This window comes from Genypterus blacodes, unplaced genomic scaffold, assembly GCF_046128005.1.
Source record: "Genypterus blacodes isolate CSIRO-AG114 ecotype Tasmania unplaced genomic scaffold, CSIRO-AGI_Gbla_v1 ptg000048l_1, whole genome shotgun sequence".
NCBI classification, from domain to species: Eukaryota; Metazoa; Chordata; class Actinopteri; order Ophidiiformes; family Ophidiidae; genus Genypterus; species Genypterus blacodes.
The window spans coordinates 3,090,559-3,102,931 of record NW_027466861.1 but is presented as its reverse complement, the minus strand read 5'-3'; the positions used below and the strand labels follow the sequence as shown (position 1 = coordinate 3,102,931).

The following is a 12,373-nucleotide window of genomic DNA, read 5'->3' as shown; positions in this document are numbered from 1 at the left end:
TGACACGGACCCCCTCAGACACGCTCCACTACTGTGGAGTGAGGAGAACTATTAGGTGCAGTGAGATCTTGGCCCGAAAGGCCCTTGTGGTGATCTTGTGTCTGTTGAAGGACCAGCAAGTCCTCCTTCATCCTCACTCATCGTCAAACCGCAGCCCAGGCTTGGTTTCAGCCACATGTGGAGGTATTTCTATTTTCTGTTGGGTTTTATTATTAAATTCGTGGTATGAGACCAGGAGGTGGGTGGTCATGAGCTAACACCCTGTGTGTGCGTGCATGTGCGAGTGTGTGTCAGTGCTCCTCTCTCTCCCCCGTCCATCTCCCATCTTGATCGCCCCCACTGTTTGCATTGCGCTCCGGCCGTCCACCGCATTCTAGCGACCCCGCTGTGAGCTCGGATCCGCCCTGAGAGCTTCCTGGGACGGCGTGTCCTTTAAACCTGAGCCGCTGTGTCGAGATCCCTGCGGGAGTCGGACCCATTTAAGCGCATACCTCAACGCCAGGGCCGCTGACGGGAAAATAAACACCTTGGTCTGCTTACGAGCCCAGACCTCCTGCTGCTCCAACCTCCTGTGCTTCAGCAGCTCTGATGTTTTCACTGCCACTGCTCCCATCTCAGTCTAGACCAGGGGAGCGTAAACACACATTTTGACTGTTTCATCTCATTTATTTGCAATGTGAAAGAAGCATAAACGTGACATATATAAAATAGCCATCGAATGAGTGTCAAGCTGCTATGGGAGACTACACAAACCTCTGAGATGTTGTAGTTTTCCTTGGTTTAGACGCTGAGAATCTGGATCAACCTCTGATCAGTATTCAGAGACTGAGACAAATTAATTCAGCCTCGTCTAAAATCCTATCCAGGGGCAATAAAGGCTGCAAATGAGCTCCAGTTAGAAGCCTTAATTGTTGCATTGGCTATGTAACTGTCTGTTTGCATGGCCCCTGCATGGTAAATTAAATAAATAAAACTAAAAATAAAGGATGGGTCACAAATTAATTCTTAAACAAGCATATGGGGTCAAATGGAACCAAAACAGATTGAAACAAATTAATGAATGGGAACGTGGGAAGTGGCACAATTCTGAGGAAACAATGTGGAAGTCATGAAGTCTCCTGATCTGGATTCATGAAAAATGAACTTTGAGTCTGTTGCTTCGTTTAGTTTTCAGCCAATCATAAAATGTGCTTCAAGAAAGTAACAACACCAAAGTGGAGGATAATAAACCGTGTAGATCTGGAATATAATGAGGTCATCATAGCCTGTATCCGGGGTAACACGCCTCTATTTCTGATCAGAGTTCTGTGTTCCAAAATTCAGGAACGCCCCATTTCCCAATCCCTGTGTAAAGTTCCTTTCATCCACTTTTGGAGACTCCTTTCCTGATATTATAGCCTTTACTCCTCCGCCGCTCCTTCTGCTCGCAGTATTATGTTACACGCCTGCTCACCCAATCACAGCGCTCCCCAAAATCCTCCTGCCCGCTCCCCGCTATAAGAGCCCGGGTCCCCCCAGCCTGACTGACACCTCCGCCTCTCCGTGACGCAGGAGATTTACCTTAACGTCCTCTCACTCCCGCGTTCGTTATATCTGCCTATACCGCGTCCGTTGATGTTGAACCTGGTGAGGAGTTTTGGGGAAACTTTGGAAAAGTTTTTGGGAGAAAAGGAGATGCGGGAAGAGGACTCCTCCCCGATTGACAGCGCGGGGAACAGCGAGGAAGAGACCGAGCGCCAGTTGCCGCGGAGGGGCGCGAGGAAGCGGCGAGCGACGCGGAGGAGCGCGGAAGAGGAGGAGGACGGAGACGCGGAGAGCCCGAGTCCCCAGAGGAAGAAGAGCAGGAAGAGCGGCGACGGAGGCGGAAGCGGCGGGAGCGGCGCGAGCGAAGCCAGCAGCAGCGGCGACAGCCCCGCGCGCTCCTTCGACGACCTCCACACGCAACGCGTCATGGCCAACGTCCGCGAGCGGCAACGCACGCAGTCGCTCAATGAGGCGTTCACGTCGTTACGTAAGATCATCCCCACCCTCCCGTCCGACAAGCTCAGCAAGATCCAGACTCTCAAGCTGGCGTCGCGGTACATCGACTTCTTGTGCCAGGTCCTGCAGAGCGACGAGCTGGACGCGCGGGCGACCAGCTGCAGCTACGTGGCGCATGAGCGGCTCAGCTACGCGTTCTCCGTCTGGAGGATGGGGGGCGCCTGGTCCCTGTCCACCGCGTCCCACTAGCGGGAGGCTGCGGCGGGTTGGATTGGCAGGTAAGGCTGAGAAATCCCCCTCTTGTGAAGCAGAAGCGTCCCTAGGGCCCTAAAAAAGGGCCTGAGCGATTTTGAACTTAATGACCAAAACAAATCAAATAACTTCAGCTGCAGTATTTGTGTTGAATCCCCTCCCAAAAACCACTCTACATTTAATTTACCCCATTTATTTTTCATTAGGAAAACCGTTGCAATCCTGGGAATGCCCACAAATCCCACATTACTTGTGGTCCAGCCCCCACATTGCCCCACACACATAAATCATGCTAAAGTGGTAACTGCCGATTACTTCAGAGTGGCATAGTGGTTTAAAACATGCCCTTTAATCATTATTTGTATATTGTATTTATGTTTACTCTTGTTTCTAACATTCAGTCTACATCACTACAAGGATGAACACACCCTTAAAGTTAGAGACAGCAGCTTTATAATGAGCAAATTCATAAATACATGTTGTATTTCTTTCATAGATGATCCAGGCTGATGATCCAGTGGACCAGTCTGCCCCCTTTTGAGATGGACTGACACCGGGCTAACGGGTGTCCAGAGGGGCCCCGAGTCCAGACACTGCGTGTGCTCTCTGGCCTCAAAGGAGAGCGGGCTTTTCCTATTTTCCCTCTGCACGGACAGAAAGGGGTTGCAAGGGAGCACTTAAAGGAGAGGACGGATATGAAGAACGACCACTGCGACTATGAATGTTGTAAGAAGAAAAGAACACAAAAACAACTGCGCTCTGAGGAACTTCTCGGCTTTGAAACACCAGAGAGAAGAAGGTTCATCCCACATTCCCCCGTGACATTGTTTTTGCAGCAAATGAAGTATTGTATTTATTTTTTCTACACAAGGTTCACAATTCCCTTTTCCCCTCTCAAATAAAGTTTATTTATTTTGGGATAAATACAGAATGCTGAAAGGATCTGGTGTCTATGCATTTTGAGTCTTGTAAATAATACATTGAATAAAGAATGAAAGCATATTTCCTACTTCTGAACTCTCCTGATGATTGATTATAGATGTCCAATACTAAACAAACAGGCCAGTGAATGAACCGACAAACTCCAAAACCACAAGTGCTTACAACTGTTTTAAATACCTGAAATGTTTGAAACAAACTCATTTCCCATGGGGCTTAGTGAAGAGACCGTTTATTTTCCTTGGTTGTTGCAGAATCCTTAGTCAACTGAACTGCAGCGAAGGAGGCAAAAGAAAACATCTCATACCCGCAGCTTATAGTGGAGTGACTCTTTGAGCTGGGGGATCTGGGAAAGCCATAATTAGCTGGTGGTCCACTTAAAGAAGGCCGAGCGTGGAGCTACGAGGAGGCATGCGTGATATTCCCAGATGTCCTCAAAGCCACGGGTCAGTATGGGAGCCCTCTGCAGGTGCCCGGGCCGCAAACCCACAGAGACAAAGGAGGTGGACACGGGTCGTAATGCTAAATAGGTCGACCGTGTCATCGCAGTTACCCATACTTAAGACACCAAAGAGCTGCAGTGTTCCTCATCAGAACATCAGAACAGAAGCTACGCCCCTGTAGGACCCATAAAACATAACACTCATGCGGTTTAGCGCAACTGTTGCATAAGACCTTCACCATTTTGACATTAAAACAGTCCCAAGCTCACAAAGAATCCCAAAAACGCCCTTAAAACCAAGCTGCATGTAGTTGTAGATACATCGGTTTTGCACAATAAACAGCCTGACATGTATAGAGAACATAGAGGAAGAACAATTATATTGTTTTGGGTTTATTAGGGACATTTAAATCTGTTTTTCCTGCAAATACGTCAATAAAACAATGAAAACAAGGGATACGCTGTTACAGGAGGATATCAGTCAAGCAATCAGAGATGAAGACGATGAAGGCACACTAAGGTTCTGTGTTCAGGGCTGATTATGGGAACATTGGTGTGTTTGCTTGCGGAAGGTAAAACCATCAGCTCTGACCCGGGGTCCTCGCCAGCCACTGGGGGGAATCGATTCCCACCCTTAGATCACCGTGGCCGTGTTATCTTAAACTTGAGGCTGTTGCTCTGACGCGGAGGAATGTCACCTCTGAGGCTTGAAAACACGCGCACACACAACACACACACACACACAGGTTACACACACACGGAGAGGGAGATTTCTCACGCCTACAAAACAGGGAAATGCATTCCACAGAGAGAGAGAGAGAGAGAGAGAGAGGGAGGAGAGAGGGTCCTTGTAGTTCAGCTTTTGCCCCCTTTGATGCTTTAAGGTAATGGGATGACCACTTGTTATCAGTCTGAAGGCATCTGGCTCTGAGGATTTAAGTGTGCTATGATTTATAGACTCTTTGATGACTGACACACATTCACACACACTCTCTCTCCCGCTCATTAATCACGCTTTCTATCTCTCGCTGCTTTGAGCTTGTCATCCTAAAGCTGATATGAAAGTCAAAAGGTGGAGCGCCTGTGTGGTTTTCTAACTGTCAGGGCCTGTAAATCTATTATAAAGACGTGTTTCTCCTCCTTGCCGCTCTGCGTGGACGGCAGGTCCAGGATGGCGATGGTTGGGGACGGTTGGGACATGGGTGTCTTACCTCTCCTTCACTCCTTTTATCTGTGTCTCCCTCACTCGCCGCCCATTACTGGGTAACGGGCCCTGGTTTACATTAACCCTCAACGCCACAAAACGACAGGGGGGAAAGGAAGTTGAGCTGAGACAGAGACACACACACACACAGAGAGAGAGAGAGAGAGAGAGAGAGAGAGAGAGAGAGAGAGAGAGAGAGAGAGAGGCTAGATTAGCAAGTCTGGTTTCCATTAGAGTTAATTATCTGTGTTTCATCTCCAACCTGCAGTGGTTTGTGTGCGTCTGCATGTGTGTGTGTGTGTCTTTGTGTGTGTCTAGGTGCACCTATGTTCCTTGCGTGTGCGCTGGGATCCAGTTGGACAAAGACATCTCAAATCAACGCTATCGTCCTCTGATTGGTTGACCTGAAATCAAATACGACTTTAGATGTTAGCCCCCGAGCAGCAGGTTGGAACTTTCAGACGAACTCTTGAATTCCATCGTCAAATGTTTGGATGCTTTTTGGAGGCCTGAGTGAGCGGATGGGACTCAACCATGATTACAGTAAGACATTCAATCAGGTCATAGACATAAACAGTATTAATGGGATTGTGCCATTGTCCACTCAGAGTTAAGAATCTTCAATTAGCCCCATTTTCAGTGGCTTAAAGATGTAGACATCACATGAAAATCGGAATTAAAAATAGTCCCGAATTTCCAGGGAAATAATGTCGCTGGCATTGATCTGGCATTGATATTTGGTGTTTACTTACCAGGACCCTGATGGAACCCTGTCAGCTAGAAACTATGCACTTAAAAGCTCAACCAAGGCGCTTTAAAAACCGCTCTATAAGTTTTAACGTGCCTGTAAAAAGAAGCTCTGACACCCCCCGACTTATACCAGCACAACAGGAAGTCAGGCCAGATCCCAACTAGCAACAATCTCACACACACACACACACACACACACACACATTCCCCTGAGGACGGTATACCCGGTGCTAACCCATCACCGTCCCTGACCTGCGACCTCTTGACGGTGACCCCCCACCCCCGCTCCCCCCTCCGCCCAGCTGGACCCACGAGCCGCCGCAGCAACTTCTCAAGATGAATGGAGTGAGAAGAGGGAGAGAAAGAGAGAGAGAGCAGGAACATGAGAGCGAGGAAAATGGCAGAAGAAAGAGAGGAAAGGAATATGTAGGAATCCTGACGGCGTTCCCGCTCGGGGGTGTTTACCCTGCAGATTGAGTTAAGCACAAGCCTCTTATAACTCTCCACATACCAGACAATATCACAGTGGCCCCGCTTAAGTGAACATAAACATGCGTGGTGTATCAAAGGCCCGCGCCGCTCATTCAAACACACACCGCTCTGTCTCCAAACTCAATTTGCCGCTCACGTTACGGCCCGTTCGCCTTATTGGATTTAAGCTGTTTGAATGTTTTGCTGCCTAATTCTGGCCGAGTAGAAGGCGTCTATTGATGGAGGTTAAAGGGGTTTTTCCTCCGTGTTTACCTTATGAAACCACGCTGGGGCCTTTATCATGCACGCATCTATGGATGATATATGGGAAAGCCTGAGGTCACGCATAACACGCTGTGTGTGTATGTGTGTGAGAGAGAGAGAGCGAGTGAGAGAAAGAGAGAGAGAGGGGCATTGGTTTTACTCATGGGAGTGTAGCAGAGGTTGTGTTTAGGCTGTAGTGTTATGGTGCTGTGTGTGTATAGATACAGCACACACTCACACACTCACACACACACACACACGCATAAAAGATACACACGAATACACACAGGGCGTTGCGTCATCTGGCATTTTAGTTGTGTTTGGAGTTTTTCCTCTGTTGAAAGCTGTAACCTAACTTTACAGCCATTCTGAGGGCCCCAGTCATGAGAGAGTTTGCACACACACACACACACACACACACACACACACACACACACACACACACACACACACACACACACACACACACAATGGTATTGTGAGGAATGACTTGGACTACAACCTCAGTGTTGGCCTGAGCTGGGAGAGAAATACACGATGAACACTGCAATCTTCCCTCTGCTGTTCACTATGGGGTGGTCTCTCTCTCTCTCTCTCTCTGTGTGTGTGCGTGCTTTAATCCACCTTCTTCTTCTCTCCCTCCTCTATCCACCTCTCATTACTTAGAGGTGGTCCGTTTCTGCCTCTCTCCCCTCTTTCCTCCCCTCTCATTTCCTCATCTTCTTCTTATGACGCCGCCTGTTGTTTACCTCCACCGCACACACATACACACACACACACACACACACACACACATACAAACACTCGCCATCGCTCTGTGTTTACGTAACACTGCCAAAAGTGAAGTAGGCTACTTTGTGTGTGGTGCAGCAGAATGTGATGAAAAACTGAGAGAGAGGAGAAAGAAAGTCACAGTGAAGGGAACAGAGAGCTGCAGCGCCTGAGAGAAAACAAAGTCTTGCTGATGCAGTGATTATAGTCAGCCAGCACTTTCTGGCCAACTGTAGGAGAGAGAGAGAGAGAGTGTGTGTGTGTGTGTGTGTGTGTGTGTGTTTGCTTGCTTTTCTTTGGGAAAAAAAAGTCAGATATTAGAACGTTACTTCTACTTGTCTGACTGACTGCGTTCTCTCTTTCTCTCTCTCTCTCTCTCTCTCTGTCCCTGTCTCTGTCTCTCTCTCTGTCTCTCTCTCTCTCTCTCTCTCTCTCTCTCTCTCTCTCTCTCTCTCTCTCGCTCTCAGAAGGTGCAGGTTGTGTGTTTTTACAAGCTCAGTGTTTGGTGTCATATGAACCATTTGCATGTTTTTTCTCAGGTCGTGTAAAAGAGGCCGAAAAATGCCCAATAACTCTCTTCCCCCCTTGCTGCTCAGTAAGGGTTAGTGCCAGCTTTCAACCTCATACACACACACACACACACACAAACTGGAGACTCACACGGAAAGGGAAAATTGTAAAGTAACACCACTTATTTAAAAAAAGAGGCAAAAGGTGTCGGTGAGACCAAAAGTACTCATGTGAAGATGCAAAAGGTGGAAGCAATAACAGTGTGTGTGTGTGTGTGTGTTTGTGTGTGTGTGTGTGCAAAAAATTATAGGATAGTAAAAAGTCAGGCGCCAGGACTACAGCAAGGCAAAGGAGAGAGAAAGTGTGTGTGTGTGTGAGTGTGTGTGTGAGTTATAAATAGTTGGCTCATCTGGAGTCCATTAGAGGTACAGTGTGTAAGTGAACAGGTCCGCTACCTGCAGCCACAGAAACCTCAGTACATATGCTGCCAAGCCCCAAGAAACTGGACACACGCACGCACGCACGCACACACACACACACACACACACACACACACACACACACACACACACACACACACACACACACACACACACACACACACACACAAGCGCAGATGGGTGAAAAGAGAGAAAAATCGACCCATTAAAATAAAATCATTTAACAAATCCAAGCTTTAATGAAGTGCTGAAGCTTTGGACAATTGTTTTACAGATTAAACCAAATGTATGTTATTTAATCACACAGCTGCAGATCAGGGACGCTGAAGGAGTTTAAGGTTCTAAACCGACCCCTCCCCAGCCCACACACACACACACACACACACACACACACACACACACACACCAACAGCACCTGCATGCATCCATTAATGTTCTTATACACACACACACACACACATATATAGAGACACAAATGAAATAACACAGGTTGAACACACACACACACACACACACACTTGATCGTCTTAGAGGGCAAATGTACACACTGATGTACACACTGATGTACACACTGATTTCCTTATATATGATCATCTTTAAACATAATATTCCTTGAAGCTCCTTCACTTTCGGCTCCATCTCCTTTCACAACTAATCGAAGGCCCCCAAAAAGTCAGGGGTTGGTGCAGGAAGTGTGCCCTGCCCCCAAAACACACACACGCACGCACACGCACACACACACACACACACAATGAAACCCGAGTCACAGGAAGTGGTCCTGTGCAGCATCATGTCAGAGCAGACAAATTATTCGCAATTTGAAAAGCGTTTCTCCTCTCTCACACGTTCTGCTCCCCTCCTCCTCTTCTTCTTCTTCTTCTTCTTCTTCTTCTTCTTCTTCTTCTTCCTCCTTTTCTTCTTCTTCTTCTCCTCTTTGTGTATTGTTTTCACTGACAGACCTCAGGAGAGGGAGAGTCAAGGAGACAAAAAGCTCTGCTACCTGCGTTATCTCAAAGTGAGCCGCGTACGAACCCCCAAATGAGCTTCTGCTGAGGTTGCACAGGCCTAAAATTCCGGGAAATATTCCGAAACAGGGCTCCCTTAAGACCTGCGGTATTCCTGCCCACAGTATCCCCAGACCACATTTGTGGAATTTCCTAAATGGAAGAAAAGCAGTTTTATTTGAAATGGTTTAAAAGTGAAACACAGATCTTCCTTATCTCGGCTCGGCTGGATCACTTTACTGTTCAAACTCCACTGTGGGAACGTTTAGAGGGAGAAGAAGAAGAAGAAGTGCCATTTATTCTGGGTTTATGAGAACAGGGAACAACAATAAATCCAACCAGTCTAACTCATAATGTGGGAAGTTAATGGAGTTAAATCTCCAAACTGACTGGCTGACTTTCAATTCTGAGAACTTGGATAAACAATCGATGTTTGGGTCACTTTGTTTGTTTGTGTTTATTTAAATTGATCTTTTATCGCTAACGACATCATCCAAAAAATGTCAAAACTTTTGCTTTACAGGAATCCTCTTTTTGCAGACACTTTATGTCGATTCTGCTTCCAGTCACACGGAGGCTTGCTGATGTTTTTAAGTGTTGGCATCATTGGTTTTGGGTTTGGCAACACAACAGAACCACACTCACAGATGCACACACACACATTCACCAGAGAACATTGTAACATTGACAGCAGATTTGCACAATGTCCATTTCAACTGCGAGCAACCACACGACTGAATAAACATACATATAACTGTCATCATTTCGAGAACAATGGTTTCATGAGTCCCTGATAAATGAAACCTTTTTGACTGATGCACAGATGATCTGGACTCTTTGGAGCTAGAAATCAGGCCTCTTTCATGGCTAAATCACCAAATTCTTTCTCCAATTTTACACTCAAAATGATTCTCTGAGACATATTATTCTCTATGCGGACAGGAAACAAATTGTGCGTTTGTGTCAGCGGCCACTAACGCACCGCAGGAATGTGAACGCGGAACCGGAATGACACGGCTGCATGTGCACCAGGAAGCGTCCACTCTCCTCCTGGCAGGTCCGTGGCTGTGTGGACTGGGTTGAGGTCAGTGGGTGGGGAGGGTTGGAGGTTGTGTTAAGTTGCAGCTAAACACACTTTCCCCTCAGGCAAGTAGTCGATTTAGGGCACACACACACACACGCTTGTGCACCCATAAATGGTTGATTCTGAAGTAAACATCTTGTCCCATTAATACCCACAGTGCCCTGGGCTAGATGGCCCCACTGGCCAACCCTGGTGACCCTTGTTACCGTGGTGATTAGATATTGGAAGCCCTCATCTGCAAACATTTAGCCAGTGTCACCCCTAATATGCCCGGTGTCACTCTGCCAGCACAGGAGCTATCAGCTTTGGTGGCCTCAACTATGGTACCGCACATTATGCAACATTATTGACTGAGAAAATAAGCTCATACCTTATTCAAGGCCCAACAATTCTAACCTAAAACAGGCAATTTGTGTTTACATTTGACTTTTACAACCAGATTCCTTCATTTGTATCTGTATCTTTTATTAGTTTAGCTGATCTGGATAGAGCTCCGTAGTTGCTGAAGTTACATTAAGCCCTTGTTGTTCTTTGCTGAATCAGCACGATCTCAACTTGTAGTGGCACCAAGTTCCCCCACATCAAAAATGTATGTTTATGCTGATCTGGCTGCCATCGATAGATTACGTGGATTCTGGACAGTTTTAGAGTAATCTACTATCTTTGAATCTCTGTTCCGTTTTTGTAACATAGCAGTGGAGGACAGGGGCTGTATAAGGGAGATAAGCGGAAGAGGAAGAGGAAGAGTTGTTGACTTGTCATGCCTTTACGTACATGTGCGCTTGTTCGCCTTATGTAAAAACAATAAAAAGACAAAGTTTAAGTTCCTAAGCTGAGTTAATAAGACATCTTTGCTGCCGCCCTTACTACTGTCTTATAAAGACCTTGTAACTCTGATATGAGTTAACCACATGGTCTTGTAAAATCTTGACAAAACTCATAAATGATGTCTGAGCTGAAAAAAAGAAGATGTTGTTGTTTGTTGGACCGATTTCAGGCTTCCACCTGAGAGAAAGATTATGTACATAACGCGTCTATTTCCTTCGTCGTTAAATTACAATTGGCTGTCGCATTCCACCTCCTGACCTCTGAACTATGACACACACCGGTCCTCCTCCAGGCCAAAGCATCATGGCCACCGTGCCTCAGGTCGCTCACCGGCTCACTGAGCAGACAGACAAGTTAAAGAGTGTGCTGGTTCTGGAAATATGTCAAAGACTCCTTTCAGTGATAAATGACTTTAGCTGTTGAGCAACGCACAGAACCATATGGTCGCTCACTTACACGGGCCAACAATATGTCTTTATGTCTATTAATGTGCAGCAAAAACAACCCCGGAAAGCAGAGGGAGCAATAAAATCAATGGCACGATGACATTGAGTGTGTCATTTAATATGATTTGTAGGTAAAATAACGATGAGAGAGATAGATAAAGTCATCTGCACGCTTGGTTTACCATGACGGTGCCTGACTGCGGCTCATTCTGGTGTAGGGCAGTACGATAATGACAGATATCAAAGGAATATAGTTGAATTTACTTGCAGCCTTTAGAAGATGTGGCGTAATCTTTGGAAATAAGGGTCGAGGAATAGTTGAGTTTGTTTAATAATAGCACTCAAATTCATGTTAGAATTGTGTGTGAGTGTGTATGTGTGTGTGTGTGTGTGTTTGGATTATCTGTGCTTTTGTGCTCAGCCTACAATGGATCTTTGGATGATGAAGGAAGTATGACTGGTATGCACAATGTGATTTACTTCAGACATTCCAGTATTACTTGTTTTTACACCGTCATGTCCCTCTCAATGCAGATGGTGGTGGATTGCACGCGCCCTCTAGTGGCAAAATTGTATCATTACAGTTTTTGGTCAACAGCAGGCAAAAACAAGCAATACAAATGTCACATGCTTTACTCATAATAACCTTGTAAATCATACTCATGGGTACAAGGTTTACTCCATGTTTTTTTGCAAAGTTTTTCTTTTTAATGAAGAACGCATCTGAAGACAACAATGATCACGTAGTTATAATTTCTTTTTTCAACTTACATACCCTGAAAAGAAATGTTTGTGTGTGTGTGTGTGTGTGTGCGTGTGTGTATGTGTGTGTGTCATCCAGTGTTGTGCTTTCATCTGTGAAGAACACATTAATTCATCTTCCCTGTTCCGTCACACACCCACACATTGGAAACATGAGAGGACAGGGGAGACCACTTTGTGCACACCTGGGCACTGAACCTATGGGCAGCTTGGTGAGAACGGTCTG

The 12,373-nt window shown here is 46.2% G+C and overlaps 1 protein-coding gene across 1 annotated transcript; it reads left to right on the top strand.

The window, feature by feature from the left end:
• Positions 1 to 1,529: 1,529 nt before the first annotated feature.
• twist1a (twist family bHLH transcription factor 1a) lies at positions 1,530 to 3,224 on the top strand. The gene is made up of 2 exons (XM_076149949.1): positions 1,530 to 2,258; positions 2,729 to 3,224. The coding sequence occupies exon 1, from the start codon at positions 1,615 to 1,617 to the stop codon at positions 2,227 to 2,229; it is 615 nt and encodes a 204-aa protein (XP_076006064.1). The 5' UTR covers positions 1,530 to 1,614; the 3' UTR covers positions 2,230 to 2,258; positions 2,729 to 3,224.
• The last annotated feature ends 9,149 nt before the right edge of the window (positions 3,225 to 12,373 follow it).